The 25,860-nt window shown below is 55.3% G+C and overlaps 4 protein-coding genes across 4 annotated transcripts; 2 read left to right on the forward strand and 2 right to left on the reverse strand.

The window, feature by feature from the left end:
- Window positions 1–46: 46 nt before the first annotated feature.
- On the forward strand, window positions 47–6,069 carry ECI1 (enoyl-CoA delta isomerase 1). Its single transcript, XM_042037398.1, has 7 exons — window positions 47–149; window positions 400–546; window positions 1,474–1,601; window positions 2,164–2,310; window positions 3,178–3,299; window positions 4,018–4,196; window positions 5,562–6,069. Exons 1-7 carry the CDS (start codon window positions 110–112, stop codon window positions 5,726–5,728), a joined length of 930 nt encoding a protein of 309 aa, XP_041893332.1. The 5' UTR covers window positions 47–109; the 3' UTR covers window positions 5,729–6,069.
- An 86-nt stretch (window positions 6,070–6,155) lies between these two features.
- Window positions 6,156–9,900, reverse strand: LOC121668995 (deoxyribonuclease-1-like 2). Its single transcript, XM_042037400.1, has 8 exons — window positions 9,310–9,900; window positions 8,924–9,012; window positions 7,857–7,940; window positions 7,640–7,740; window positions 7,453–7,565; window positions 7,070–7,224; window positions 6,851–6,947; window positions 6,156–6,347 (listed from the first exon to the last, which is right to left on the reverse strand). Exons 1-8 carry the CDS (start codon window positions 9,454–9,456, stop codon window positions 6,297–6,299), a joined length of 837 nt encoding a protein of 278 aa, XP_041893334.1. The 5' UTR covers window positions 9,457–9,900; the 3' UTR covers window positions 6,156–6,296.
- Window positions 9,901–10,982: 1,082 nt separating this feature from the next.
- Window positions 10,983–14,375, reverse strand: LOC121668994 (deoxyribonuclease-1-like). Its single transcript, XM_042037399.1, has 8 exons — window positions 14,207–14,375; window positions 13,475–13,563; window positions 13,239–13,322; window positions 12,999–13,114; window positions 12,123–12,235; window positions 11,696–11,853; window positions 11,515–11,611; window positions 10,983–11,220 (listed from the first exon to the last, which is right to left on the reverse strand). Exons 1-8 carry the CDS (start codon window positions 14,351–14,353, stop codon window positions 11,167–11,169), a joined length of 858 nt encoding a protein of 285 aa, XP_041893333.1. The 5' UTR covers window positions 14,354–14,375; the 3' UTR covers window positions 10,983–11,166.
- Window positions 14,376–17,167: 2,792 nt separating this feature from the next.
- Window positions 17,168–25,207, forward strand: CUNH7orf26 (chromosome unknown C7orf26 homolog). Its single transcript, XM_042037007.1, has 6 exons — window positions 17,168–17,409; window positions 18,268–18,489; window positions 19,825–19,990; window positions 21,701–22,228; window positions 23,895–23,934; window positions 24,476–25,207. Exons 1-6 carry the CDS (start codon window positions 17,218–17,220, stop codon window positions 24,681–24,683), a joined length of 1,356 nt encoding a protein of 451 aa, XP_041892941.1. The 5' UTR covers window positions 17,168–17,217; the 3' UTR covers window positions 24,684–25,207.
- Window positions 25,208–25,860: the final 653 nt, after the last annotated feature.

Consider the following 25,860-nt stretch of genomic DNA (forward strand, 5'->3'; position numbering starts at 1 on the left):
CCCGCCTTTCCCTGAGCCCCGCCTTTCCCTGAGCCCCGCCTTTCCCTAAGCCCCGCCCCTCGCTCGCTCCGCCCCAAGCCCCGCCCCGTACCCTTGAGCTCGGCACAAGATGGCGGCGGCGACCCTGGCCCGTCGGCTCGGCCGCTCAGGTGCGCCCGGACCCTGCCCCGACCTCTCCCTCCGCCGGGCTCGGCGTGTCCCCGAGCCCCCGCCGCCTCTCTATGCCCCCCCCTTACCGTCAGGGTATTCCACGTGTCCCTCTGCCACGGTTTGGGGTGTCCCTATATCCTCCCTGAGTGGGTCCGGGTGTCCCTTGTCCGTGCAGAGCGGTTTTGGGGAGCGCACGCCACACTCGTGGGGGCTGTGCTGTTCCCGTCCTTACCTGTCTGTGTCCCCCAGGTGTGCTGCCCCTGTGCTGCCGCCCCCCAGCGTGGGACAGGGCCAGGGGGCCGCCCCCCAGCCCCCTGCAGCCCCCTGGCCTCCCGCTGGCCCCGTGTCGTTCCTTCAGCAACAACAAGATCCAGGTGGAGCTGGACGAGAGCTCAGGTACGGCGGGTGGCACCTCCGCGGTGTCACCTTCAACCCACGGGCACTGTGGGGCACAGGCAGGCTCCCTTCCACCCCTGTCGCATGTCATGTGTGGCTCTGGGCTTGGAAAGTCACCGGATTCCCAGATGTTCCAGCTGCAGCTGCTTAGGACCCTCGGAGAGAAGTGTTTGGGGTTGGGAGCCTCACCAGTTGTGGGTACTTCAGGTGGTTGATGCCACACGCAAACCCTGGCTGTCACTGTCCCCTGCCTGTGCATTGTCCCTTCTGTGGGGGTGCCTGGTTTGGGCACCTGGTAGAGTGGCAGTGCTCCATCAGGGAAGAGCTGTTGGGAATTTCTGTGACCTGGCTGCCAGGAATAGCTGTTACGGGACCTTGTGCCTGCACTGAACAAAGGTGCCTCTGCTTGTGGCTTCCCAGGTCCTCCCTTCAGGTGCCTGGGTGTGTCCTCCTACTGTTCGCGGCTGGGCATGGCTGCAGCACCCAGGCTAAGCACTCAAGGAGGACCTTTTGAGTAGGGTAGTGCAGTTTGGGCTCAGAGCCCTTCTCCCACAGCGCTGACAGGCTTCAGCAGGTGTGTGACCCCCTGGACACAGCCTGTTTGCTGTGACAGAAGCTGCAGGCTCAACCTTACCCACTGAACCCAGAGAAAAGGGAGCTGCCAGGCAGCGTGACCTGGAAAGTGGCTGGTCTGTGCTCCAGGTCCACCACCCGCTGAGTGACCCTGGCTTGTGGGTGGATCTGGGCAAAGACAGGACCTTGCCCTTGGCTCTGCTGCTCTGGAAGCTTTTAAATAGCCAAGAGTGTTATTGAGTGGGAAAACACAGTTTGTTGAGGGAAACAGGGAGGTGGGTGAAGCTCCCCTGGGCAGGGCAGTGTGAGCTGCTGTGGGGGGCGGTCTGATGTCCCTGTGTTTACCCTGCACAGGCGTTGCCATGATGAAGTTCAAGAGTCCCCCAGTCAACAGCCTCAGCCTGGAGTTCCTTACAGAGTTTTCCATAAGCCTGGAGAAGCTGGAGAACGACCGGGCCTGCCGGGGTGTGATCATCACCTCTGTAAGTGTTTGCTCCTGTTTGAGTCACTGGCACGAGAGTGCCCCTAGGCACCTTGGATTGGCTCTGGGAGGAGGGCGGGGGACCATGAGGAGGGCCATGATCTTTCTCGTGTGCCCTTTTCTAGCAGAAGAATGACAACCAAGTGTTGTCCTTTGTCATGAAAATCAGATCTGCTTATCCGCCAACCTGGCACATCCTGTGATATCTCCTGGCTCCACCACAGGGAGCTTCTGGGAGATGCCAGTGTTTATTTTCAGGTGTGATGTGGGGACAAGGGGGTGCCTGGGAATGGGACAGGACAGGTTTTGTGCTCTGTGGCTGATGTACTCAGGGACCCTGACAATGAGAAACCGTGTTGCAAGCAGAGGCCCAGCACTGGAGGCCATGGTGATGGGATGATCCAGGCTGGGGGAATACTGGGGAGATATTTTCAGAACCCCAAAAGACCCTGCTTTGTATCACATATTCATCACTTTCCCTTCCCTCAAGCTTCCAGGCTGAAAACTAAAGGGTCTTTCCTGCCCTGTGACTCTCAGAGACATCTGTCTTTTCCTAATTCCAGGCTCTCCCCAAAATATTCTCATCTGGCCTGGACATCACCGAGATGTGTGGGAAGAGCGTGGAGCACTACTCCGAGTTCTGGAGAGCCGTGCAGGAGCTGTGGCTTCGGCTCTACGGCTCCAACTTGGTGACGGTGGCTGCAGTCAACGTACGTCCTTTGGGCCCGCCTTCCTCGGGCTGGGATTGTCACCTTGCTTTGCACTGCGTGGGCAGGGACAACTGAAAAGCCAGGCTGAAATTCATCCAGGGATGTATCTCTTGGGGTGTTTGGGTGAAATTCGTGTCTGTCAGTTCTGTGGTGTGTGGGAAGGTATGGAAGTGTGGGATGCTGCAGGCTCCGTGTAAGCTGTAGGCACTGCTGGGGTACAGCAGCATTTCAGCATTTCCAGCAGGTTTTGCTTCTCCAGCCACGGTTCTTGGCCAGCAGGAAAGTGCTGCTGGAGTCTCTGTGTCCATGGATGAGTCGTTACATTCTTTGTGTCTTGTTTTTGTTTTCCAGGGCAGTGCTGCCCTGGCAGCTCATGGTGGTGTCTGTCCACAGCCCCGCATTGAAGGCACTTGGGTCTTCTCTTGGGAATCCTATGCAGGGCTGAGCAGCACTGAGCTGTGAAAAAGATGGTCGCAAATGGAAGGGAAATCTTCCCTGTGGGGGGGGGGTGAGGCACTAGAACAGGTTGCCCAGAGAAGCTGTGGCTGCCCTATCCCTGGAAGTGTCCAAGGCCAAGTTGGATGGAGCTCTGAGCAACCTGATCTAGTGGAAGGTGTCCCTGCCTGTAGCAGGGAGCTTGGAATGAAATGGTCTTTAAGGTGCCTTCCAAGCCAAACTCTCCTGTGATTCTATGAAACCCTGATCAACATCAGAAATCTTCTTTAGGACTGTTTCGAATCAGGTGATCAGAAATTTGGGGGACATCTGCTCTGTCTTCCTGGTGTCTTACCTGCTCCGGAGTGATCAGCGAGGCTGGGCAGTGTCTGTAACCATGTCCTAGACTCACTCTGTCCTTCTCTCTGCCAGGGGTCCAGCCCGGCCGGGGGCTGCCTTGTCGCCCTGTCGTGTGACTACAGGATCATGACAGACAACCCCAAATTCAGCATCGGCCTGAACGAAGCCCAGCTGGGCATTGTGGCTCCCTTCTGGTAGGCCAGTGCCTCCCAATTCTAGTATCATGTGTAGATCTCTAAAAAGAATTCATCTTCAAGGAGTTAATTAATCAGTTCAGTTGGTCATGGCAGTGTGGTTTGTGTCAGGGATCAGGTATTTGCAGCTGCAGGAGATGACACCTCATTTCTGTCCTGTCCTGCAGGTATCTGAAAAGCTTTCAGGCTGCAGAATGTCCTCATACCCTGCATCAACCAGGACCTCAATTCTGACCCTGCAGTCAACTCCAGAACTAGTGCTGGGAGATCTCATGGGTCAGGCTCAGTCTGGGAATAGGCTTTTCTCTGTGTACACACTGTGTACCTGCAAAATCCCGTGGTGTGGAGATCTCTGAAAGCATGGGGACACAAAGATACTGATACACAGGCCTTTGGTTCCCCTAAGAATGTATAAATGTACTGTTGGGAAGGAGCTTTCAGTCACAGCAAGTAGGTACCCACAGGCACTGAGGGTAAAAAGAGCAGCTTTCATGCAGAGGAGAGGGAACGCTTTTGGGGTACTACCAAAAATGGCTCTTCTCACACCATTTTCACATTGTGACTGAGCCCACAGCTGCTGTTCAGAGCACCAAACCTGGGGAGTGGGACCAGGATGCTCTCAGAGCCCTGAGCTGGGGGAGTGGGACCAGGGTGCTGTCAGCTCCGATGTCTGGGTGAGCTGTCCCTGAGCGTGGCTTTCCCCCCCCATCTCTTGCAGGTTTAAGGACACGTTTGTGAACGTTGTGGGACACCGAATTGCCGAATGCTCCCTCCAGCTGGGCTCCCTCCACCCCGCACCTGAGGCCCACAGGCTGGGCCTTGTGGATGAGCTGGTGTCAGAGGAGAAGCTTATGGAGAAGGCTGCAGCTGTCATGGCACAGTGGCTGGCCCTTCCTGGTAAACCTCTGGCAGAAGAGGAGGGGACCTGGTCTGAGTGGGAAGCACAGATGCCAGGGCTGGTACCTGGGAGCTGCATAACAGTTTCCATTAAAAGGGAAGGTTTGGATGGCTGGAAGAAAGGAAAGCTCAGCCCAGCGGTCCCGGCAGCCTTGGGCTAACGGAGAGGGACACTGTGCTAATCTTCAGGGCATGTGGCTCCAGCTCAGCTCATCCTGCCAGCCCTGCTGAGTCAGTCTGGAGGTGTCTGAGCTCCACAGACAGACCAAATCTCTGTCTGTCAGTGGAGGTGTTAAATGGAAAGCTGCCATGGAGCTGAGGGAACAGCCTGGGTGAGAGCTCCTGGGTGGCTGCCAGGCTGCTTTTGTGGTCTGAATCAACTCTTGGCACTCTGGATGGCAGTGATGGGAGTGTGGGTGAGGACAGGCAGACAGCACAGGCATTGTGTGTTTGGGCTGCTCCATGACTGCAGCACAAAGTTCCTGGGCTGGGAGAGGGCTCTCCACAGATCTGAGCAGTCCCAGCCCATGCCACCTCTCCTCCCTGCTGTCCTAGTGTTAGAATGACACCTCACCCCTCAGACTGGGGAGCATGTCTCAGCTGTGCCCTCTCCTGACTTCCAGGAGGTCCCCTGCAGATCCTTCCCCTAAATCAGAGCTGTGGGTGGGTGGAGGTTGCTGTAGCCCCCGGGTGCTGGAGCAATTCAGGGTTCCCAGTGTGTGGATGGGTCAGTCATCATTTCATTGTCACTAAGCGCGTGAGTAAAACATCTGTGCAGCAGATGTGCTGCCACATCACTGCACCTGGCTCTGTGAGGGTGTGAACAGATGTGTGCTGGAGGCCTCAGTCAGCTCCACCAGCTCCTGCTGCTTCAGCAGCATCCGCGTATCCATGTGGAATGGCACAGGCCCAGGGATGAGCTCCAGGGAATGGTGCTGCTGGCTTTTGAACAGCGTGGTTGGCAGGAGCAGATTGTCTTGCCAGGGATTGAAGGGATTGGTTCAGGGGAGGTTAGAGCCTGTAGTTTCAAATAAGGAGGAATTTTGTTTGGTTACTGGTGTGTATTGGAGGTGGGTATTGGGCTCTGGAGAGTACAGAGAGAAGGAGCTACATGACTTTTTGTCATCTGTGCCAGTAGATCAGTCATTCCCCACTGAGCAGTACAACCATAATTTATTGTATGAGAATTTATTCAGTTCAGCTCCCAGCTGCTGGGTTATTCTTACCCCTTCCCCCACTGGTTTCAAGAGCACTTTGCTGTGTGATCCCTCCCCATTACACCTGCATTTGGTGGCATTGAGAGCTGGTCAGGGGTGAGGACAGGGCATCAGGGCGTGTTCCTTATCCTCTCTGTCCTCTTTGCAGACCATGCCCGCCAGCTCACCAAGACCATGATGAGGAAGGCGGTGTTGGACCGCCTGGTTGCTCACCGGGAGGAAGACATCAAGAACTTCATCACCTTCATCTCAAAAGAGTCCATCCAGAAGTCCCTTCGCATGTACATGGAGATGCTGAAGAAGAAGAAGAGCTGAGGATCCAGCTGGTCCTGGGAGGTCAAGTCACCCTCTGAAACGCTGCAGTAGCTGTTGATCTCACAGCAAAGCCACCTGCAGTGCCAGCAATCAGTGATGTGCCACCTGCTCCCATGGCTGCCCCAGCTGCCCCTTCCCTTTGTGCCTGTAGAGTGCCTGACACCACTGCTGCCTTCCCCAAGGGCAGGGAGAGCCCACTCAGCCCCCTGAGAAGTGGACAGGAACAGGATCTCGACACGCTGTGGCCCGAGCCAGACAGTCCTTGGATGTCCTCCCTCCTGTCCAACCGTTAATCGTGAAATGAGGTTTGTCAATAAATCTTCAATGAGGTAGGAGATGGATGCTTTGTTCCGTGGCTTGTCTGTGGTCACCTGGCTGGTGGCCTGTCCTGAGGCTTTCGTTCGTGGTGGGCTGGGGGGTCTGGACGCAGCCAGCTGCCATCCTTCTCCAGACTGGGATCTGGGGCAGCCCATGCACAGGACTTGTGGATTGGGCTGAGTGGAGCACCTTCATGGGGATTGGTGGTGGGAGCTGGAGCTGGATCCTTGTCTGTGGCTGCAGGAGGAGCTCAGACCATCAGCTTCACCTCAACCGGGTAGTGGTCACTGACTGCCAGGGCCTGGAGGAGGGCAAGAGGTGGGAGATGTTCGGTGAGCCACTCGCCCCTCGCCGTGCTGCTGGGGCCAGCAGGGCAGTCAGTTGCCCTGCCAGAACCTTCTGCCTGCTGGAGGCTCTCCCCAGCCCCAAGTCACTTGACACACAACGCTCTGGTTTTGTCACCTCTCATGGAGAGGTGACCAGGCGTGGCTTGGGGTGGGCACTGGCAGGGGGCCACCTGCCCTCTAAACCCCCATGTCTCATTTGGAGGCTCTGTGCCAGTGATGGGTGGTTGAAGGTTGGCTTGGGTTACCCCATACCCTGAGTTCTGCCCATGGAAGACCACAAAAAACCTTGTGCATCTCTTCTCTTCCCTATGGGAAGTGACCTCAACTTCCCCATCCTTTTTCCAGCCTTGGGTCCCTTGTCACCCTGAGCCCTTTGAACAGACAAGGGCAGCCCTGCAGCCTGGGCCAGCTCAGCTTTGGTGCCTGCTAGAGCCCCAAAGGTATGATCCTGGCTCACCTCCTCCTGGTCCAACTGGAAAGCACGTTGGAAATTGTAGATACCAGCTGAATTGGACACGATGCTTCTCTTCAGCTTGTTGCCACACACCACGATCCTGCCGGAGAGATGTGGGTGGATGGTGGGTCCCATTCCTGCCCCTGCTGGTGGTGCAGGATGGGCAGGGGGTCCCCGGGGTGCCAGGGAAGGGGACAGTGGTGCCCTGGTGGCAGCACTTACCTGTCATAGGCACAGTCTGACTTGCCCACGGTGGTGTCAGCACTGTCAGGGAGCAGCCACTTGAAGATGTCGCTGGTGCGCAGGCGGATGGATGACCAGTCACTCGGCTGGACGTAGGAGCAGTCGGCGTTGAAGTCCCCCAGGAACATCATGTTCTGCAGGGGAGATGGGGAGGCTCATGGTGTGGGTGATGGGCTGTTCCTGCCACCAGCCCTCCCATGGGGGTGGCAGGGCTCCCACCATCACAGGGCAGGAACAGGGTTCCCATCCCACCATTCCTGCACCAGCTGCGCTCGCCTTGGAGCAGGGTCCCAGTGTGGATCAAACAGTCCCTGGGGCTCAGTGCCCAACCTTGGTGCCCCCCCAGTGCTGGTGACACTCACATCAGTCCCCCACTTGTTGATGATGGCCAGGTAGACATCGTAGAGTGCATCAATCTCGGCGACAGCATCATGTGGGGCCGAGTGCAGGGGCACCAGCACAAACTCCTTCACCTCTGCCAGGGGAGAGGGATGTCAGCCCCACAGCCACCCCATGCCAGAACCCATTGCCACTTGTTCCCCCACTTACTGGTGCTGGGTGCTGAGACCCTCAGGATGAATGGCTCCCGGCTGAAGACATCCTGGGGGTCCTCATATTGGTAGGTGTCCACCACAGACACAACGTCTGTCCTGTGGGAACAAAAGGGTGGTGACCCTGGGACTTGGCACAGCCCCTGTGTCCCTTCCATGGTGCTGGTGGCCCTGCAGTGCCATGGCACAGGCAGCAGCACTGCCAGCCCCATTACCTGTAGATAAACAGGTACATCTCTTTGTAGTTCTCCCGTCCCAGGGGGCCACTGATCTCGTAGTCGTATGGGGATGTGGATGCACTGCAGAGACACAAAGGCAGAACAGTGATGTGGCTGGGACCATCCTGGATTGGCCTTGGCATGTTCAGGAGCTGGTGGCCCCAGGGTTTGCACCAGCTGGTCTGCTCTGCAGTCCCCATGGATGGGTCACTGTGCCCTGGCCATGGGGTTACATGAGGTATAGCAGCTCTGAAGCTCCCCCAGCCTCTCCCCGAGGTGGCTCTTTGGGCACAGCATGACATGGGGTGGCTCCAGCCACCCCTTTCTCTGCAGGGACATTCCTCACCTTCATTTGCAGCAGAGCTAAATTAGGTCAGCAAGCAGCCTGGGGCCCTGCAGCGCCCAGCGTCACCCTCCCTGCCCTGGCTGCGTTGTGGCCATGCTGGAGGGGACACAGAAGAGGTGAGGATATGGGCTGGGCGTACCTGCTCAGGAGCACTCGCTGCCTTTCAACACAGCAGCAGCAGCTTCCGCATGGTCCCGAGCCGTGCCCTTTCCCAAAACAGGGTCAGCACCCAGCCAGTGGAGAGGCTGCCACCCTGCTGTGGCCAATTTTAGCCCACCCCGGCAGCCCCTTTTCCTCCTAGGGGGCCAGAGTCACCCACCTCAAAGCTTCATCCACTGCTGGGTCCATTCCAGGGCCCCCCTGCCACTCATAGGGTCTTGGGGTGCAAGGTCTGCCTGTCCCTTCATCCCCCTCTCTTGCTTCTGCCCTGTCCTGTTGAATTTTGCCAGAGCTGTAGTTCCTTTCCATCCTGCGTGCTCTGGTGAGCTTGCAGATTTCAGAAGGGATTTGTATCACTTGTATCCCCATTCTCTTCACCAGGTTATTCCCAGTGTTGCTTTCAGTGCCTCCTCGTTGCCCCAGCACATTACTCCTATTCTTCTTTCCAAAAATAAACTTTCTGTCGATGATGGACAACTTTTTTTTTTTGCCTTTTACTGGTCAGGCAGCTTGGCTTTCCCTGCTGGGACTGCCATCCCAGCCCCAGCCCCTCTTGTACCTGTTGAGCTGCTCCATGAGCTCGGTGACAGCGCTGAGGTCAGAGTCACGCACCTCCTGCACCAGCACCACGTCGTAGCGGCGCAGGACCTGCGAGGCCGAGAGGGACAGCTCAGGACCAGTCTCACACCCCTCTCCCAGTCAGGTGCCCTGACATGGTTCTGGCTTCAGCACCACAGGGATTTTACATGTCCCTTGGTGCCAAGGCAGATGTCCCCAGGAGGGCTCAGAGGGACTGTGGGTTGTGCCTTCATCCACCCAGGCCATCCCCAGCACTGTGATGCCATCCCGTCCTCAGCCATGTCCCCATGTGTCCCTGGCCTGGGAGCTGTGTTGGGGTCTGTCCCAGCACACAGCCCATCCCCACGTTGCACTGGCTGCACTCACATTAATGATGATCTCTGCCACTTCCTTGTTGGACATCTTGGTGTCACCGAAGGCCTGGATGTTGAAGGCTCCGACACGCAGCATGGCAGTGGCTGGGCACAGGAGAGCCACAGCCAGCAGGGACAATTCCAGTGTCACAGTCCCCATTCTTCCAGGGTGGGTGCTGGGTCACAGGGATGTAGTGGTGGGAGCTGAACTCGTAACACTACTTTGGATTTGGGATAGAGGAAAAAACATGTAGATCCTTCCAAAGTCCTGGTGTGTGACAGTGTGTCATGGTGGGCACTGCCCAGAGCAGACTGCAAAGCTGGTGTGAGCAGTCTGCCAGCTCACCAGTCCCAGAGGAAGATAAATCCTGTCCCACTGCTGTGAATCTGCCTCATCCAGCTCCAGAGATCACCCAGCTCCACTCCCCACCAGGATGTCTTCACTGCCCACCAGCCCCATCCATCCACCACTGTCAGCATTCCAGGCACCCCAGGCTCTTCCACATCCTTAAGCTTCCCTACAGCCCCCACTGCTGGGGTAAGGAGCGACTCCTCATCCCGGCTCATGCTGGCTCATCCCAGTCCCACCTGGTTGGCAGTTGAAGGTGCTGAGCCCGGATCCGTCCTTACCTTGCTGAACGCGCAGCACCTCTGCCCTCCCGGCAGCAGGATGGGCGGCTTTATTCCCAGCGGAGTTACCGGCAAAGCAGGATGAGTCGGACACCCCTGTGGGGGTTTTGGCATAACTTTGAGCTCCTTCCCACGTTGGGAAACCAAAAATCCCACAGGGTGATGGGGTGGGGCCATCCCAGCCACCGCTGTGCTGACACAGCAAAGGACGTACAGGGAGACTTGAAAGTGCTGGGGCATCCCTGTGGGACCGGGTGGGCATGTGGCACTTGGGGGGCTGCCATCTGGGGTGGCCCCTGGAGCACAGAGTGGGCACAGTGGCCAGGCAGGAGCTGAAGGGCGCTGGCCTTAATTAGGTGATTCAGATGGTGTAATTAGACGAGAGAGATGGAAATGGCCAGTGCCTGGGTCAGGCAGGGGAGCACCACCAGCCACAGCAAGAGGGGATGGCTGCAAACCCCTGCAGCAGCCCCAGTGTCACCCACAACAGCCCCACTGGTGACCCAAAGCAGCCCCTGGCTGGCATTCCCCGTGCCAATCCATGGCATCACCCCAGGATGACGGCGGAGCAGGTGGCTCTGACAGCTGCTCGTGCCAGGACTTGCTGGGCTCTCACGCGTGCCGCCAAGTTTTGTATCCTCACACCCAGTCTCAGGATGAGTCCTGCGTCCCTCGGTTTTCATGTCGGCACCAAAACCCCCCTGGGAAGCACCAAACCCCCTGGGAACTGACTCACGTCCTCCCTGCACCCTTGCTGTCAGCACCCTGTCAGCAGCCCCGCAGCCAGGCAGGCTCTGTCAGGATGTGGCCCCGTGAGCTGGCGGAAGAGCATCCTGCACCCTGGAAAGCCTGGAGCCCCCCAGCCCCTTCCCAGACTCCTGGCTTTTGCCACCATCAGCTGAGAGGGAAGCAGCGCTCACCACCCCATAGGTCTGGGTCTCTTGATGGCAGGAGGTTCCCCCGGCCCTGGGGACCTCCCTGTCTCCCTGGCAGAGGGTTGGGGGGCTTGGGCAGCAGGGGCTGCTGGGGAGACTGAAGGGACCTCCCTTCCAGAGCTGCAGAGGCAGGAAAAGGCTCATTTTTAATGGAAGCAGAAAGCATAACACTTCCACAAGAGCCCAAGGAGTGGCTCCTTGCAGAGACAGTGGGCAGCTTGGCTGGCACTGGTGGCGTGTGGGCTCCCACGAGGGATGCAGGTGCATGCTGGGGTGTCGTGGTAGCCACTGGTGTGGGGACAGGCTCAGTGGGCTTTCAGGATCACCTCCACTGGGAAATGGTCGCTGACAGCCAAAGCCTGCATGTGAGGGAGAGCAGAGTCACTCTGACCAGAGTCAACTCATAAACCCTGAGCTCATCTGGACCCACTGTCAGCACTGCCATGGCTGGCTGGGACCACAACGCTCCACTCCAACCCCCAAAATTTAGACCATACCCCAAAATGTTCAACCTGATTTGGTACAACAGCTGGGGTCAGGGCACCCTTAGGTGCACCCTTGGGAACAGGGAGCTCTCCCATGCTCCCAGGAGCTATGGTGGGGCAGATCCCAACGCTGGTGGACTCATGTGCCCCATCCAGCCCCTCACTCACATCCTTGTTCTGGAGGTGGAATTTCTTCTCAAAGTTGTTGACGGTGGCGGAGCCAGGTTCAATGTCTTGGCGCAGGGCGGTGCCGCAGGCGACGATGCTGCCGAGGCATCACAGGGCTGTTAGTGCCCGTCAGTCCTCCCCATGCCAGCTCCCCCACACCAGCCCCTGCCACGGCACCCACCGGTCGTAGGCGCAGTCAGTGGTGTCGGCCACGGTGGTGTCGGCGCTGTCAGGGATGAGCCACTCACAGGCAGGGAGGGAGCGCAGGCGGATGGACGGCCACTGGGAGCTGGTCACGTAGGAACAGTCAGCATTGAAATCACCCAGGAAGAGGATGTCCTGCAGGGCACAGCACTGAGTCCCTGCCCACGGACCTTACAGGGAAGCAAGGGCTCCCTAAAACCTTAGGGGGTGGCTACAAACCCCCCTGAGGTGCCCCGGTCTACAGGGACAAACCCCAGTAATGGCAGGAGAGCCATCCAGCAGCCTGGAGACTTCTGGGGTGGCACCTGCTCTGATGGATGCAAGAGGCCTCCCATGGGACATGTTCATCCCACCTGCCCACTTGGCTTCCCTGGGGAGGAGCCAAGTTCCCCAGTGCTGCTTACGTTAGTCCCCCACTTGTTGATGACATCGGTGTAGACATCGTAGAGTGCATCGATCTCCTGTGCTGCATGGCTGGGCTCGGAGTGCAGAGGCACCAACACAAACTCCTGTACCTCTGCCGGACAGCTGACCATTAGCCCCTGGCTTGAGTGCAGCCCCTGAGCAGGGAATGGGAGCCCCAGGAAACCACCCCAGGCCAAGCCCCAGCTACTGGCCAGGAAAAGCAGTTGAAGGGAAAGGGTGTGTTGGGTTTGGTGCTCTGCCTGTCTCCCAGACTGGAAATTCCAGTGGGGAGCTGCATGCCTTTGTGCATGGTTTGGGGTTTGCTGCTTGTTTCCCATCAGCATTTCCAAGCCCATGTGGTTTTGGGAAGGAGATGGGATAGTGTGTGTGCCCTGAGGAGGTTCTCAGGAGGTGGAGGTGATGGCATGGGGTAGGCAATGGAACAAAGGGAGATGGGATGGCAATGGAATGTGATGGGAGATGGGAGGGATGGGGGATGGCAGGTGATGGGAGATGGCACCCAGCCAGAGGAAGCAGATGGTGGGATAAGGCACAAGATGGGAGATAGCTGATAAGGGGATGTAGGACACGATGGGAAGCAGCTGGAGATGTGAGATGGTGTACAACTGGAGAAAACACATGGTGGGAGATGACAGGTGGTGGGAGGTGATTGGTAGGAGATGGCACAGGGTAGGAAACAGCAGGCATTGCTGGCCGTGCTGGGCGAGGACATAGGACCCCTGGGCATCCATGGGTGGGACCCTGGTGGAGGGTTGCAGCCCCCCTGTGCTTGGCAAGCACAGCTCTGGGCTCAGCCCTGCGTGGAGGGGACCCTGTGCCAGGTCTGGGCATCCCCCAATGCCAGCTCTGCTCACGTGTGGTGGGTGAGGAGAACTTCACAATGAAGGGCTCCCTGCTGAAGGTATCGGTCCCACAGGGTTCACAGCCATCATCGTAGTAGTAGCTTTCCAGCACGGAGACCATGTCTGACCTGAGGAGGGAGAGCAGGGCAGCCCCCAGCACTGCTCCTGCCACAGCCAGGGCCCCCAGAGGTACCCATGCCCTTTGGGGGCTGCTGGGGAGGGCAGCAGGTGATGCCCAGCAGCATCCCTTACCTGTAGATGAAGAGGTACTGCTCCTTGTAGCTGGTCCGACCCAGGGGGATGCTGACCAAAAAGCTGTATGGGTGCTGCCCAGCACTGGGAGCAAGTTGTGGAGAGGGTGAGAGGAGGATCCTGGTGCTTCCCAGCACCCATCAGGCTCTCCAACTGAGCCAGAGGTGCCCTGGCATGGCTGGGATCCATCCCAGAATCCCCTTTGCAGTCACCCCCACACTGAGCCATGGGGTCACCTGTTGAGCTGGTCCATGAGGTTATTCACGGCACTCAGGTCGGCATCCCTGACCTCCTGCACCAGAATGATGTCGTACTCCAACAGGATCTGGGGGAACAAGCTCAGAGCTGCTCTCCCCTGGCTGGGAGGTGCTCTTGGGGGCACTCGTGGGTGCCTGTTCTGGGCTGCCAAGGCTCCCAGGCTGGCAATGGGAGGGCAGCAGGGACCTCAGGGCCAGGGAGGGGACTCCTGTGTTAGTGTTCTCTGGCTTGGAAGGACCCTGTCTGTCCACCGCCCACCTACCCAGCAGCTGCTCCAAGGGAGGAACCTGGGCAGCATCAAACATCACCCAGCCTTGATTGGGGACCAGCAAGAGTGGAGATGGCCTGAGGCGAGAGATGGTGATGGGGGAAGAGCAGGTGGGTGTGTACATGAAGTCTTGGACCTATGGATGGATGGATGAATGGATGGATGGATGGAGATGTATATGAATGGAGGCATAGTTGGATGGACAGGTGGATGGATGAATGAGTGGATGGGCAGATGATTGGCTGGGTGGAGGGATGGAAGCATAGGTGTTGGATGGGGAGATGTGGACAGGTGGATTGGTGGTGCATGGGTGTATGGATGAACACTTGGGTGGACGGATGCAAGGTTGGATGGATGGAGAAAGCTGGTGTCCCACTGCCCAAGCTGGCTGCATCCCAAAGAGCAGAGTGTGCCCAGGCCTGCTCCTCTCCCGTGCACTCACAGAGACGATGATGTTTGCGACGGTCTGGTTGGACATCTTGGTGTCCCCAAATGCTTTGATGTTGAAGGCGCCGACCTTCAGCGTGGTGGCCACATGCAGCAGGAGAGCTGCGACCAGCAGCGACAACACCAGCCTTGAGGCTATCATCCTGAGCAGAGGTGCAGGAGGGGCTCAGCTCTCCTTGGCTGGGAGATGGATTTGGGACAGACAACAGGGATGACCAGGGTATTCCCACTGGCCGTACTGGTTTCACTGGGAGGCGTCTGTTTTCCAGTGAACCACCAGGATATAGGGATTATGCACCTCTGTTGCATGGGACCTCATCCTACCTGTTCCTCCTGAAAGGAGGCCAGATCACTCACAAGGCTGGAGCGGAAAATTCACTGGCAAACAAGTAAATGCCATTTCATGGTGACACAGAGCAGTCACTCATTCCCAATGAGGAAGAGCTCAGCCTGGACACCTCTTCTAGCCTGGGATAGGTGGCAGTGGCCAGGGACACCAAGATCCCTTGGCTTGTGCCTCTCCCACATTTCCCTCGATCAGTGCCAGAGACCTCAAAGACTCTACAGCAGCTATGCTGGGAGAGAGCAAGGGATAGATCCTCCCTGACACCCCTCCCCACCTTCCTCCCTGCCTGGAGCATTCTCACCTGGGGTAACCTGCCCCACCCCTACCCCCCAACCACCCAGCAGTGTCCCTGCCCCATCCTCACCCAGGCCGGCTCCCTCAGGACCGTCTGCAAAGGTAGTGCTGCATCTCCCACCCACGGGGGAAGGCATTTGGGAAGCATTTCCCGTGGCACTCAGCTCCCTGGGGTCGTATTTCACCAGCGTGTGGGATCTGAGCCCTGAGCCCTGCCCAAGCCTGGGTGCCTGAATGCCTGGTCTCACCCAGAGCCTGATAAACAGGCTGAGAGGACAGGCAAACACTCCAGCTTTTGGCACACCAAATCTCCGCCTGAGGAAGGATTTGCTGGTCCCAGACTCACTTTTTCTTCTGGGGCAGCTGTTCTCGTTAAATCCTCACTTTTCCCACTTGCACTCTTGCTGCAAACTCTTCCCTCTAACACCACAGTCCCTTCAGTTGATAACGCAGTGATTCGGTAATGCCATGACTTGGTCATGCCAAAAATTGCCCAAAGCCCCATAAATCCTCCCACTCCCCAAGAGTACAGCAGCCTCTGAACCTCCCAGGCAGAGGCACCTACAAGGGCCATATTCATCCCTGAGCTGCACCCAGGCTTGGCCCAGCAGAGCATTGTGGTAAAATGAAATTGAGCTTCGAAGAGGTGACACTGTCAAGGGGAGCTCCTGGGGGGTGCGGGAAGAGAGGGGAGCAGGACCTACCTTTGGTGTCGTCCAAGGACTCTGGAACGGGAAGGATCTGCACCTGCATTTATGGAAAGGGACACTCTCACCTTGCCAAGTGGTTTCCCAGCCAAGGATCATGTGAGGCCAGAGGATCCATATGGCATTTTTCACGGAAGCAAAGGTCTGCTCAGTGAAAAAAGAACCCTTTCAACCTCTGCCAGTGCCTCCCACCACAGGTAAGGCCGAGAAGGGATTAAAATGCCAACAAGAGCTCTGCAAGGTGAAACGAACCCCAGAGACCTCTTGTGGGGATCAGCAGCTCCCCAATACATGGCATGGGCAGCTCTCACTCATCACCAGACACAAATTCTCTTAAAAACTGTTTATTGCACCAACATGAATCATTCCCATCAAGCACCCCACATCAACAAGCTGTGAGTGTGCTGGACCTGGCAGCAGCCATCCCAGTGTGATCTTTGGGTGTGCAGCCAAGCTGGAAGTCACAAAAAATGACGAATCCCTGCCATGGCGCCCATCCCCAGACCTCCCCAGGAGGTCACCTGGCTCAGGCCCCATCCCTGGGAGGGCCATGCAGTGCTGGGGGGTGGCAGCCCCTCACCCCACCCACTCCCACAGCTCCCACAGCCCTGTCCCAGCGGCCTTGGCTGAGGTCCTGGTGCTACTGGCCTCCAAAGGCAGCTGCTGTGTTTCCCAGGAGAGCCCCTGCAGTGTGCAGTGATCCTTAGGGGGCTGGGGGGGCCCTGTCAGCCCCCTCCCCTGGAGCCAAGCACCCCCCAGAGCAGGGGTGCTCTCCATAGTGGGATCAGGGCTGGGCCTAGATCCCCCCAACAGGCTCCCCAGGTTGGACCCAGAGCCAGGCTTACTCAGCCAAGACCCTCCATGGTCAATCCCTCTTTGGGTCAGGAACCCCCCCAGGGGCCAAACCCAGGACCAATACCCTCCTGAGGCAAGGTTCCCCCAGAGTCTGTCTCACCCAGGCCAAGACCCCCTCAAGGTAGAGTCCCAGGGCTTAACACCACTTCTGGGCCAAGACCCCACAAAGACCAGACCCCTTTCATTCCAAGACCACCAGGGCTGGACCACCCTCAGGACCAATACTCCCCCCAAGGCTCAGCCCCAGGGCCAGAACCCCCAGGACCAAGACCCCCCCCAGGGGCAGATGTCTCACAACTCAAGACCCCCTGAGTCCGCCCAAGGACCGGCCCCCGGGGCCGATATCCCCCCAGGTCCAGACCTCTCCAGGCTGAGACCCCTTGACTCAGCCCCAGCCCCAGCCCCCGGGGCCAAGATCACTCCAGGACCAAGCTCCCCCCCAACGTTGAGATCCCCTGGCTCAGTCCTCCACGCCAAGCTCCCTCCCAGGCCCAGGTCCCCCAGCCCAAGCCCCCCTGCCCGTCCCCAGGCCCGGTTCCCTCCCGGCCGAGCCCCCCCACAGGCGGGCCCACTAGGGGGCGCTGCCGCCGCCGGCATCGCGGGACCTTTTAGTCCTGGCCGGGCCGCCGTAGCGCCTGCCCGTCCGCGCCGCCGAGGGGAGGCCGCGCCGAGCGGGGCCGGGGCCGGGATCGGGACCGGGATCGGGATCGGGATCGGGATCGGGATCGGGATCGGGATTGGGATTGGGATTGGGATTGGGGCCAGGACCGGGATTGGGGCCGGGGCTGGGGCCGGGTCGGGGCCATGAGCGACATCCGGCACTCACTGCTCCGGCGGGACGCGCTGAGCGCCGCCAAGGAGGTGCTGTACCACCTGGACATCTACTTCAGCAGCCAGCTGCAGAACGCGCCGCTGCCGCTCGTGGACAAGGGCCCCACCGATCTGCTCGAGGAGTTCCTCTTCCAGGTCCCCAAGGAGCGCGGCGCGCCGCCCAAGGTGCGACAGGGATACCCCGGCAGAGAGGGACGGGGGGCCTGGGAGGCGGACACAGCCCCGGGGCGTGGAGATGGAGGGCAGGCCCCAAGAGCTCAGGACAGGATCCCTGCTGGAGCCTGAGGCCTCAGAACAGGACAGGTTCCCTCCGGCGCGAGCTGCTGCTGCTGGAGATTGAGAGCTTAGGTGGGCAGGATGGGGTTCCTGAGGGTCTGCTGCTGGAGACTGAGGCCCCAAGAGGACAGCACGGGGTTTCTGGGGTGCTGGTGACTGAGGTTTTTTGGCAGGGAGGGGGCTGGCTGGCAAGTCCCTGATGGATTGGCCAGGATTCAGGGCCCCGAGGAGGTGGCCCTGGGGACTGCCCACAGCCCCCTAGTGCTGCAGCCGAGCCCTACCAGGGTTTTTGGGTGGGCATGGGATGGAGCTGGGATGGGGGTCTCAGAGACCAGCAGTCAGAAACCACAGCTGCTGGTGACTATTGGGGTACATGGCCCTGCAGCCCTGTGTGCTGCTGAGTCCAGTTCTGCCCCCCCCAGCTGCCCAGCAGTGTCCTCGGTGCTGTTCTTTGCAGAGGAAGTGTTTTACTCCCAGCAGCGTCAGTCTCATCTCTCAGTTGGTGGGCAGCACTTGCAGGTGCAGCTTTGGATATTCAGGTGTTCAAATGAAACCTAGAGCTTTTCAGTGTCACCAGATAAATGCAGTGGTGGTTCAAGAAGCTTGAATGCGTGTGCTGTGCATAACAATGGAGTCCCTCACCCCGAAGGGAAGCTCTCAGCCTTTACTGCTCCTGTCTTTTCACTTGGTTCTTGGTTCTTCAAGGGGCTCAGTGTATTCTACAGCTTTGCTTTTGCTTTCTTTCAGAAACTGAACCCACTTCAGGAACTTCAGCTCCTTGAGATCATGTGCAATTATTTCCAGGAGCAGACCAAGGATTCAGTCCGGCAGGTCATTTTTTCATCTCTCTTCAGCCCCCAAGGGAACAAAGCCGATGACAGCAGGATGGCTTTGCTGGGGAAGCTGGTTTCCATGGCAGTGGCTGTCTGCAGGGTTCCTGTGCTGGAGTGTGCTGCCTTCTGGCTGCAGGTACAGCTCCTGTGCAGGCAGGGATGGCTTGGGGAGGGAGTCAGGGAGTGCTCCAGGGTGGACACAGTGAGTTGGGCACAGCTGGTCACAGGCAGCTGCTCCTCCCTGGCAGTTTCAGCTGATAGAGCAGCTGCCCCCATGTCTGTGCTTGTGTCCATTCCTGTGCTCTGGCATCGTGGAGAGCTTTGCCAATCCATTCATGTGCTGCAATGGAAGAAAAAAAATGTTTGGGTGCTTTTTTTCGTGTCAGTGAAAGTTTTAATAATCCCCCCCAAACTCTGCATATTGAAAGGGCTCAGTTTAGGGTTTGACCAACACAGGGAACAAACCTTGGCAGTTCATGGTCACGTTGCCTGAAGAAGCTGGCTCTAGAGTTTGGGAAATAAACCCTTCCTGATGTGCAGGTTTGTGTGTAGAAGAGGCAAGCCCCTCTCTTGAAATTTGGGCACAAAATACCTGTGTCTATCTTCAACGAATGCAGTCAGTTGGGGATCTTGTCTGTCTTCTCCTTTCCTATTGAGATTCCCCACTGTGGGCTTTGGGAAGTGCACCTTTGTTCCTGCTGCCCTTGTGGGATGTGCTGAAGTCACCTGGTTGGCAGAAGGGCAAGAGCAGGAAGGCCGTGCTGGGAGGGAAGGGTGGGAGGAGGCAGACCAGCACTGTTTCCCTGGGGTCCCTTTTCTCCCACGTGGTGAGCCTTTGGGAGGGCAGGATGGGATATAACCTGGATAGCAGGAGAAGGTGTATTTTTTTTTCACATGGCAGCTTTTAAGTGATGTGAGGATTCTGCAGAATATTTTCCACACTAAAAACAGCAGGCATGGCAACCAAACTAGTTGCTCTGGGACTGAACCAGCTGAACTACAGGCCTATGTCAGAATCATGTAATCACAGAATGGTTTGTGATGGAAGGGACTTTAAAGCTCATCCCATTCCACCCCCTGCCATGGGCAGGGACACCTTCCACTATCCCAGGCTGCTCCAACCCCTGTCCAGTCTGGCCCTGAACACATTCAGGCCACTTTCGGCTTCTCTGGGCAACTTGTGCCAGGGCCTCACCACCCTCACAAGGAACAAATGTTGCTGAAGTAGTAATAAAAAATCTCAAAGTCAAAATATTGATCTAAAAGGTTTCAATTTTAAACCACAGATACCATAAACTCAAAATATCACCATCTATTTTAATATTGCAATACAGTGATTGTATTTCTGTGTGAGTGTGTGATGTGCTGAGAGAGAGCAGCCACAGTGCCATGTGGGGAAGGTGGGGACACAGCTGCTGAAGCAGCCTGTGACAGGGTCTAATCTGGTGTCCCCTGTGTGCTGTCCCTGCAGCGGACCCCAGCTGTGTTCTGTGTGAGGCTGGCCCGAGCCCTGGTTGATGACTACTGCAACCTGGTGCCAGGCTCCATCCAGACCCTGAAGCAGATCTTCACTGCCAGCCCTCGCTTCTGCTGCCAGTTCATTACATCAGTCACAGCTCTCTACGACCTCTCTTCAGGTAAGTGTTCCCCAGCTGTGTCTCTTCAAGTAAGAGGTGCAGTATAATGTCACACTAATTAACTGTTGCAAGAGATTTAACTGCTGGAATCCTAAAGAGGTGTTACCATGTAATTATTGCCAGAAGCAGCTCAGGGGTGTGGCTGTTGCCTCATCTGGCACTGGGGTGGGAATAAAAATAACCACTCTGTGGCTGACTTAGAATTCCAGCATGGTTTGGGTTGGAATGGACCTTAAAGCTCATCTTGTTCCCCCCCCCTGCCATGGGCAGGGACACCTTGCACTAGACCAGGCTGTTCCAAGCCCTGTCCAACCTGGCCTTGAACACTTCCAGGGATTTGGAGTCCACAGCCTCTCTGGGTAACAACAGAGAGTCTTTGCTGGAGAAGCAGCCAGGAACGTGTGACACAAAGGGCGTTGTCCTCCACAGAGGGCAAAGGACATGGGGACCTTATTGAGTGAGCAGCTCTGGGAGTGAAAGTTGATCTGTCTGGGCTCAGTCAGCCCTGAGAGAGACTCAGGGCTGCCTGTCAGTCCGATCCCTTCCAAAAAGGGGAGAAACACAAGTTCTGAATGTTTGCAAGCTGGAGGACGATTTCTATGGAGCAGTGGTGGGAAGCACAATCAACAACATATCTCCAGTGCACTCTTAACTGTATGTGTGACCTGCCAGTGGTACAACCTGTCTCAGGTTGTTGCTCAGACACTTGTAGGTGTCTAAAATAAGATTGATTTAGCTTTACTCAGTGACAGAGAGCTCATGGTAGACCAGAGAACAACCATACACTAAATACCAACACCACCTATAATCCTGAAAAGCAAATGCTATTATTGATAAAGGAAATGCTTTGCACACTCTTCTCCAGATAAACAGCTTGGCATTACTGAGAGTGAGAGAGAGGTTCAGGCCTCAGCCTTTATGTTGTTTTTATAAAGTATTTGGTAGAGCTCAGAGCATGTTTTATATCCCATCATCATGTCAGAAGACATGTCAGAAAGGAAATAATTTGAGTCACAGGAAGTAATTTTTTAATTCCTTAGTTTATTTGAGATGTTTTTGGTGACACAAGAAAAGGGAGCTTGCTCTTCCAGTCCAGCATTCCCCCTGTGACAGGATGATGTGTCAGGGTTTCTGTTGTCTGTAGTCAAGTTCATGACCGTCTTTCACTTCTCATCTGAAGCTTTACATAATTTTATAATCCTTTACATGTCATGTGATTGTGTTGTTGCACTGAGTTTTTCCACAAGATGTGTTTGTTTAGGTAAGTAAGTATTGAAAGAAATGAGTTAAATTATTGATACTTCCTTCTCTTCACCCAACAAGTTTTTCCTATTTCCCTTGCCCATTCTACTTCCTGTGGCAAGGGATAAATGGAGAATGCAACTAGGGAAAAAATGAGCAGATGATGGGTGGCAGAGAAGAAAATGGCAAAAGAAGCTTTGCTGGGAAAGGGGATAAATATCAGCGTTTGGTGGTGTCTTCAGAATAGGTGGGGAAGAGGAAGTTGACATGAACATGGTTGTGCCTTCCCTGGAACAAACTACCTTTGGTGTCTTGAGAAAAACAGCAGAATTGGGGAAATCTGAAATCGTAACTGTGGCAGTGTAGGATGTGTGTGTGTGTGTGTGTGAGACTAATTAGAGCCTAAATTAAAGTCCTGTGCTTCAGTGCAAGGCTCAGCTTGCCCAACAATAACTTTCCTATCTCCAGATGACCTCATCCCTCCCTCGGATCTGCTCGAGCTGATTGTCTCCTGGATCTTCGAAGACCCTCGCTTGATCCTCATCACCTTTCTGAACACTCCCATTGCAGCCAACCTGCCAATAGGGTTTTTGGAGCTCACCCCGCTGACCGGACTGATCCGCTGGTGCGTGAAGGCTCCCTTGGCCTACAAAAGGAAGAAGAAAGCCTCTCTCTCCAATGGACACGCTCCCAACAAAATTGCCAAGGACTCGACTTCAGGAGAAGACAGGGATTGCCACCAGCTCTATTCCAAGCTGCATCTGAGTGTCCTGCAGGTTCTTATGATGCTCCAGGGGCATTTAACAGAGAAAAACCTTTATGGGCGCCTGGGACTGGTGCCCTTTGACCACGTGGTTCCTCTGGTGGAGGATATTAACAGACTGTCTGATGAACTCAATCCTCTCAATGCATCCAAAGAGATTGAACTGGCTCTGGACAGGCTGGCTCAGGCTTTGCAGGTGGCCATGGCATCAGGAGCGCTCCTGTGCACCAGAGGTGAGTTGTCTGTGGGACTGGCAGAGACCTGGCATGGGATTCTTCTCCTCAGGGGTGTAGAAGTTGTAAGAGGCAGTTTTGGGGTGAGGGGAGTAAAGATCAAGGTGTTCACAGTGCAATTAGTAGTTTGCCCCTCTTAGAAAGTGATAGTGCATGAAATAGCTCAGTAAAAATAGCTGGATGGAGAGTAAGAAAGGAGAGATCACTGCTGTGGGCAAGTCAGGCATTGCTTTGCAGAGCTGGAGACTGATCCACAGCCCTGCACTGCCCACCAGGGGGTTGTATCTGGGTGTCTGGCATGGGGACAGTTTGTTCCCCTCAGAATTGCCTGTAGCTATTTAGAAAGCACTGTTTGGTTTTGCTCCAGTTTAAGTTCTCTGAGTTTGCCTGCTGGAGGAGAGTCCATGAAGCACATAAAGCCCTGGGTGGGTGTGCTAGACAAAGAATTTGAAAAGCAAATAAAACCTCTTCATCTGAAAATTCTGGGACTTCAGCTTGCCTGTAATGAGACTCCATTACAGTGTGTCCAAATTCAGTAAAAAGGCTGCTAACGTCGCTTTTGTCTGGCTTTCCTGCCTCCAAAGCCAGTTCTTTCCAAAAGACATGCAGAGATATAAAAGGGAAGTGGCCCAACACAGGGCAGGGTCAGCCACACAGACTCTTTTCTTGTTATATTCTCTTGAAAGCAGGCAATTTTAGGTTAGACCAGAAGTCTTGAAGCTCTCCAACAGCTGGCAGACCCCAACTGCAGAGAGTGGCCTCTGCCTAAGCAGGGATCTGATGCTTCTGTCCTGGCTGAGCCAGTGCTGCTGGTCAAATTTCAATGTTCTTCTTCCTAATCTTCTATAAAGTAGCTCTGAGTGTTATAAGAACAAGCAGAAATTGGAGGGTTTTGATCGGAGGGCTGATTTCAGCTGCATTTGTTCTTAGCTGGTACATTCTGAGCACTTGCTCTTACTGTGGAAGGAAATTCAGTGTAAGGCACTGCTGAAATACCCGATATTTTTTGGGGGGGGGGGGGGGATTGTGTTTATCTGCAAAGGCAGGAGTTTGTTCTCAAGCTATTCCTGCAAACACTTTATCGACGGGATATGTTGTTAAATTCCTTATTCTGCTTTAGCAGAAGTTTGGAGATGGTAAAAAAGGTGCAATTTCTAGTTGATAGATTCCAGAAAAAAAACCCCAACCCATTCTTTACAGCAGCAGTGGTTAAGAACCCCCAAACCAATAAAAACAGGCACTGGGTAACCTTTGCCTTGCTTTGACCTGATGCCTTTCCCGTCATAAAATGCCACATTCAGTGGGCAGAGTCACACCTTGTACTTCCTATGTCTCAGGTACTTCTTGTTGGTGTATTGGTATTGCAAAATCCATCCTAAGTCTTGTCTGTCTTAATTGTCAAACATACAATAAAGGGTCTGGTGGAGGAAAGTTAGTAAAATGGAGAAACATTTTCTCTCCTCTGGAGGTTTTGGGCCTGAGAGAGGGATTCTGGATCTGTTGCTGACTAATGATGGTGACAGATTACTGATTATTCAGTAATCAGTAATTATTCAGTAAAATTACTGATATTTCAGTAATCTGAGCTTCCTAGAAAGGACAGCAGAGACGAAAACCAATCTAATTTCTGCTTTATCCTTATTGATAATCTTCTGTCCTCTTTCAGATGACTTGAGGACTGTGTGCTCCAGGCTACCACATAACAAGTAAGAGACCTTTTGCAGCTGTGTTGGCTTTAATGTGTGTTCCAAAAGACTCAAGGGCTGCTGAGACAAAATCTCCTATAAAAATCTGTCTTTGTGGAATTTGGCTTTTATTCACATGCACTTTAGCACAAGGATGAAGGTGACACAGTGCTGGCTACTTCTTCCCTGGATTCCTGACAGAAAGGGGCTTCAGTGCTCCCACCTGCAGGTGATCTTGCTCAGCCTGTGTTAGAACAAATGCACAGGAAAGGGAAATGAAATTCCAGCAAGGAACCTGCCCCTAAATTGTCCCATCCCTAATTCCCCACTGGTTTTACCTGACTCTAACCTCAGTTGCTTCTTGGCTTTTTGCAAAGAGTAGAGCTTAAAAAAAAAAGGGGGGGAAAAGGGAAAAAAGTCTTCTGGAAGCCTATAAAGAACCTAATTATGTCAGTGTTCTCTTGGCTCTCAGCAGTGCTGTGTGTTGGATGTGAATTGTCCTTAGAGCTACGACAAAAGCTCCTCTAATAATCCTCCCTCCCGTCTGAATTTCTTTCCACAGCCTGCTCCAGCTGGTGATTTCAGGTCCAGTACAGCAACCAACCCACGGGGCTCTGCCACCAGGATTTTACCCCCACATCCACACCCCTCCCCTGGGGTACCCGGCCCACGCTGCGCACCCGGCGCTGCCAGCGCACCCCGCGCTCCCGGCTCACCCCGTGCAGACCTTCATCCCAGGAATGACATTCCCATACCGGCCTATCCGCTAGCCCGCAGAGTGTCCCAGCTTCCCCGAGTCTGAGGAAGCCTCACAGACAAAAACCAAACGCCTGAGAACCACATTTTCCTCTTTGGAGCAAAGCTGAGCTCTGCCCACGCCAGGGATGGGCCCCTGGGCAGCGCATGGGCGGCTGCAGTGGGTTTGGATGTGGGATGCAGACACCGAGGCAGATCCTAGGGACTAAAGGAGGGGATGGGAATAGGCAACAGCAACTCCAAACCTCTGCAGCGTGTGGAAATGTTTTTGCTCCAAGGGTATGATGTTCCTCAATCGTGTGTTTTGGGGCTGTTCACAGCACAGAGCCCGGCTGCTCAGGCTCTGGGAGGGCCAGAAGGGAAGGCTTTGTGTGATTTTTTTCCAAGCTATTCCACTCCAGCCTGCTTGTTTCTTTGTAAATGTTTGTATCTATAGCTACAGAGTATGTGTACACTGTATATTTTTGGAAGACAAACGTTTGTTTTGGAAGCACACGGTAGAGTAAAGCAGCACTTCCTATTAAAGGAAACAATTTAAGAAGCATAAAAAAAATCTGCCATTTTCTTTTTCAAACAATGAGAAGAATTAGAACAATTTCAAACAATTGGATTCTTCTCTTTCCAGTGATTAGAAGGTCCAACTTGTCAGGCCTGTGCTGGGGTGGGGACAAAACCCCTCTGTGACTGCAGTGACCCATTGACCTCCCTGCTGGGGAAAGACCCTTTACACACCTCAGTCAGTGCTTCTTGAAAATTTGGGGGTGATATCTGGGGTGTTTTGTTAGTGCTGGCTGGAAAACTGGCCAAAGGCTGGCAGTGTTGTGCTAGCCAGCTCTGAGTTCAGCAGGGGAATGCATGGAATCATCCTGGGAAGGACAGCAGAGCTTGCTGCTCTTAGCACGACAGCCAAAGGTGGTGTCCAGCCCCTTTATGGTGTCTTGCTGTGCTTCTCTGAACCCCCTCTGCAGGATGAAAAAGCAGGAAAAAAGGAGTTCTTCCTACACATCAGAGATGGTGGCAAAGACCTTTGCTGCTGCTGTCCTTGTGTGAGGAGATGCAGTACCTGCAGTTCCACAGGGGCTGCAAAGCAAAGGGTGAATTAGCTGGAAGGTGGGAAAATCTGATTTGAATGGAACAGCTAGAAAGGAAACTGGAAATGGGAGGTTAATGACAATCATGGAGCAGTTAGGG

The sequence above is a fragment of the Corvus kubaryi genome, unplaced genomic scaffold (assembly GCF_017639235.1).
Source record: "Corvus kubaryi isolate FWS band 111438036 unplaced genomic scaffold, C.kubaryi_AGA036_p1.0 37387, whole genome shotgun sequence".
Classification (NCBI taxonomy): Eukaryota; Metazoa; Chordata; class Aves; order Passeriformes; family Corvidae; genus Corvus; species Corvus kubaryi.

Coding starts and splice junctions, on each gene's coding strand:
- CUNH7orf26 (XM_042037007.1), top strand. CDS start 17,218: ATGAGCGACATCCGGCACTCACTGCTCCGGCGGGACGCGCTGAGCGCC. Junction 18,490..19,824: donor GTGCTGCCTTCTGGCTGCAG/GTACAGCTCCTG, acceptor CTGTCCCTGCAG/CGGACCCCAGCTGTGTTCTG. Junction 19,991..21,700: donor TCTCTACGACCTCTCTTCAG/GTAAGTGTTCCC, acceptor TCCTATCTCCAG/ATGACCTCATCCCTCCCTCG.
- LOC121668994 (XM_042037399.1), bottom strand. CDS start 14,353: ATGATAGCCTCAAGGCTGGTGTTGTCGCTGCTGGTCGCAGCTCTCCTG. Junction 13,564..14,206: donor TCGCAAACATCATCGTCTCT/GTGAGTGCACGG, acceptor TTGTTCCCCCAG/ATCCTGTTGGAGTACGACAT. Junction 13,323..13,474: donor CTCATGGACCAGCTCAACAG/GTGACCCCATGG, acceptor ACTTGCTCCCAG/TGCTGGGCAGCACCCATACA.
- ECI1 (XM_042037398.1), top strand. CDS start 110: ATGGCGGCGGCGACCCTGGCCCGTCGGCTCGGCCGCTCAG. Junction 3,300..4,017: donor GGCATTGTGGCTCCCTTCTG/GTAGGCCAGTGC, acceptor CATCTCTTGCAG/GTTTAAGGACACGTTTGTGA. Junction 4,197..5,561: donor ACAGTGGCTGGCCCTTCCTG/GTAAACCTCTGG, acceptor TCCTCTTTGCAG/ACCATGCCCGCCAGCTCACC.
- LOC121668995 (XM_042037400.1), bottom strand. CDS start 9,456: ATGGGGACTGTGACACTGGAATTGTCCCTGCTGGCTGTGGCTCTCCTG. Junction 9,013..9,309: donor TGGCAGAGATCATCATTAAT/GTGAGTGCAGCC, acceptor TCGGCCTCGCAG/GTCCTGCGCCGCTACGACGT. Junction 7,941..8,923: donor CTCATGGAGCAGCTCAACAG/GTACAAGAGGGG, acceptor GTGTCTCTGCAG/TGCATCCACATCCCCATACG.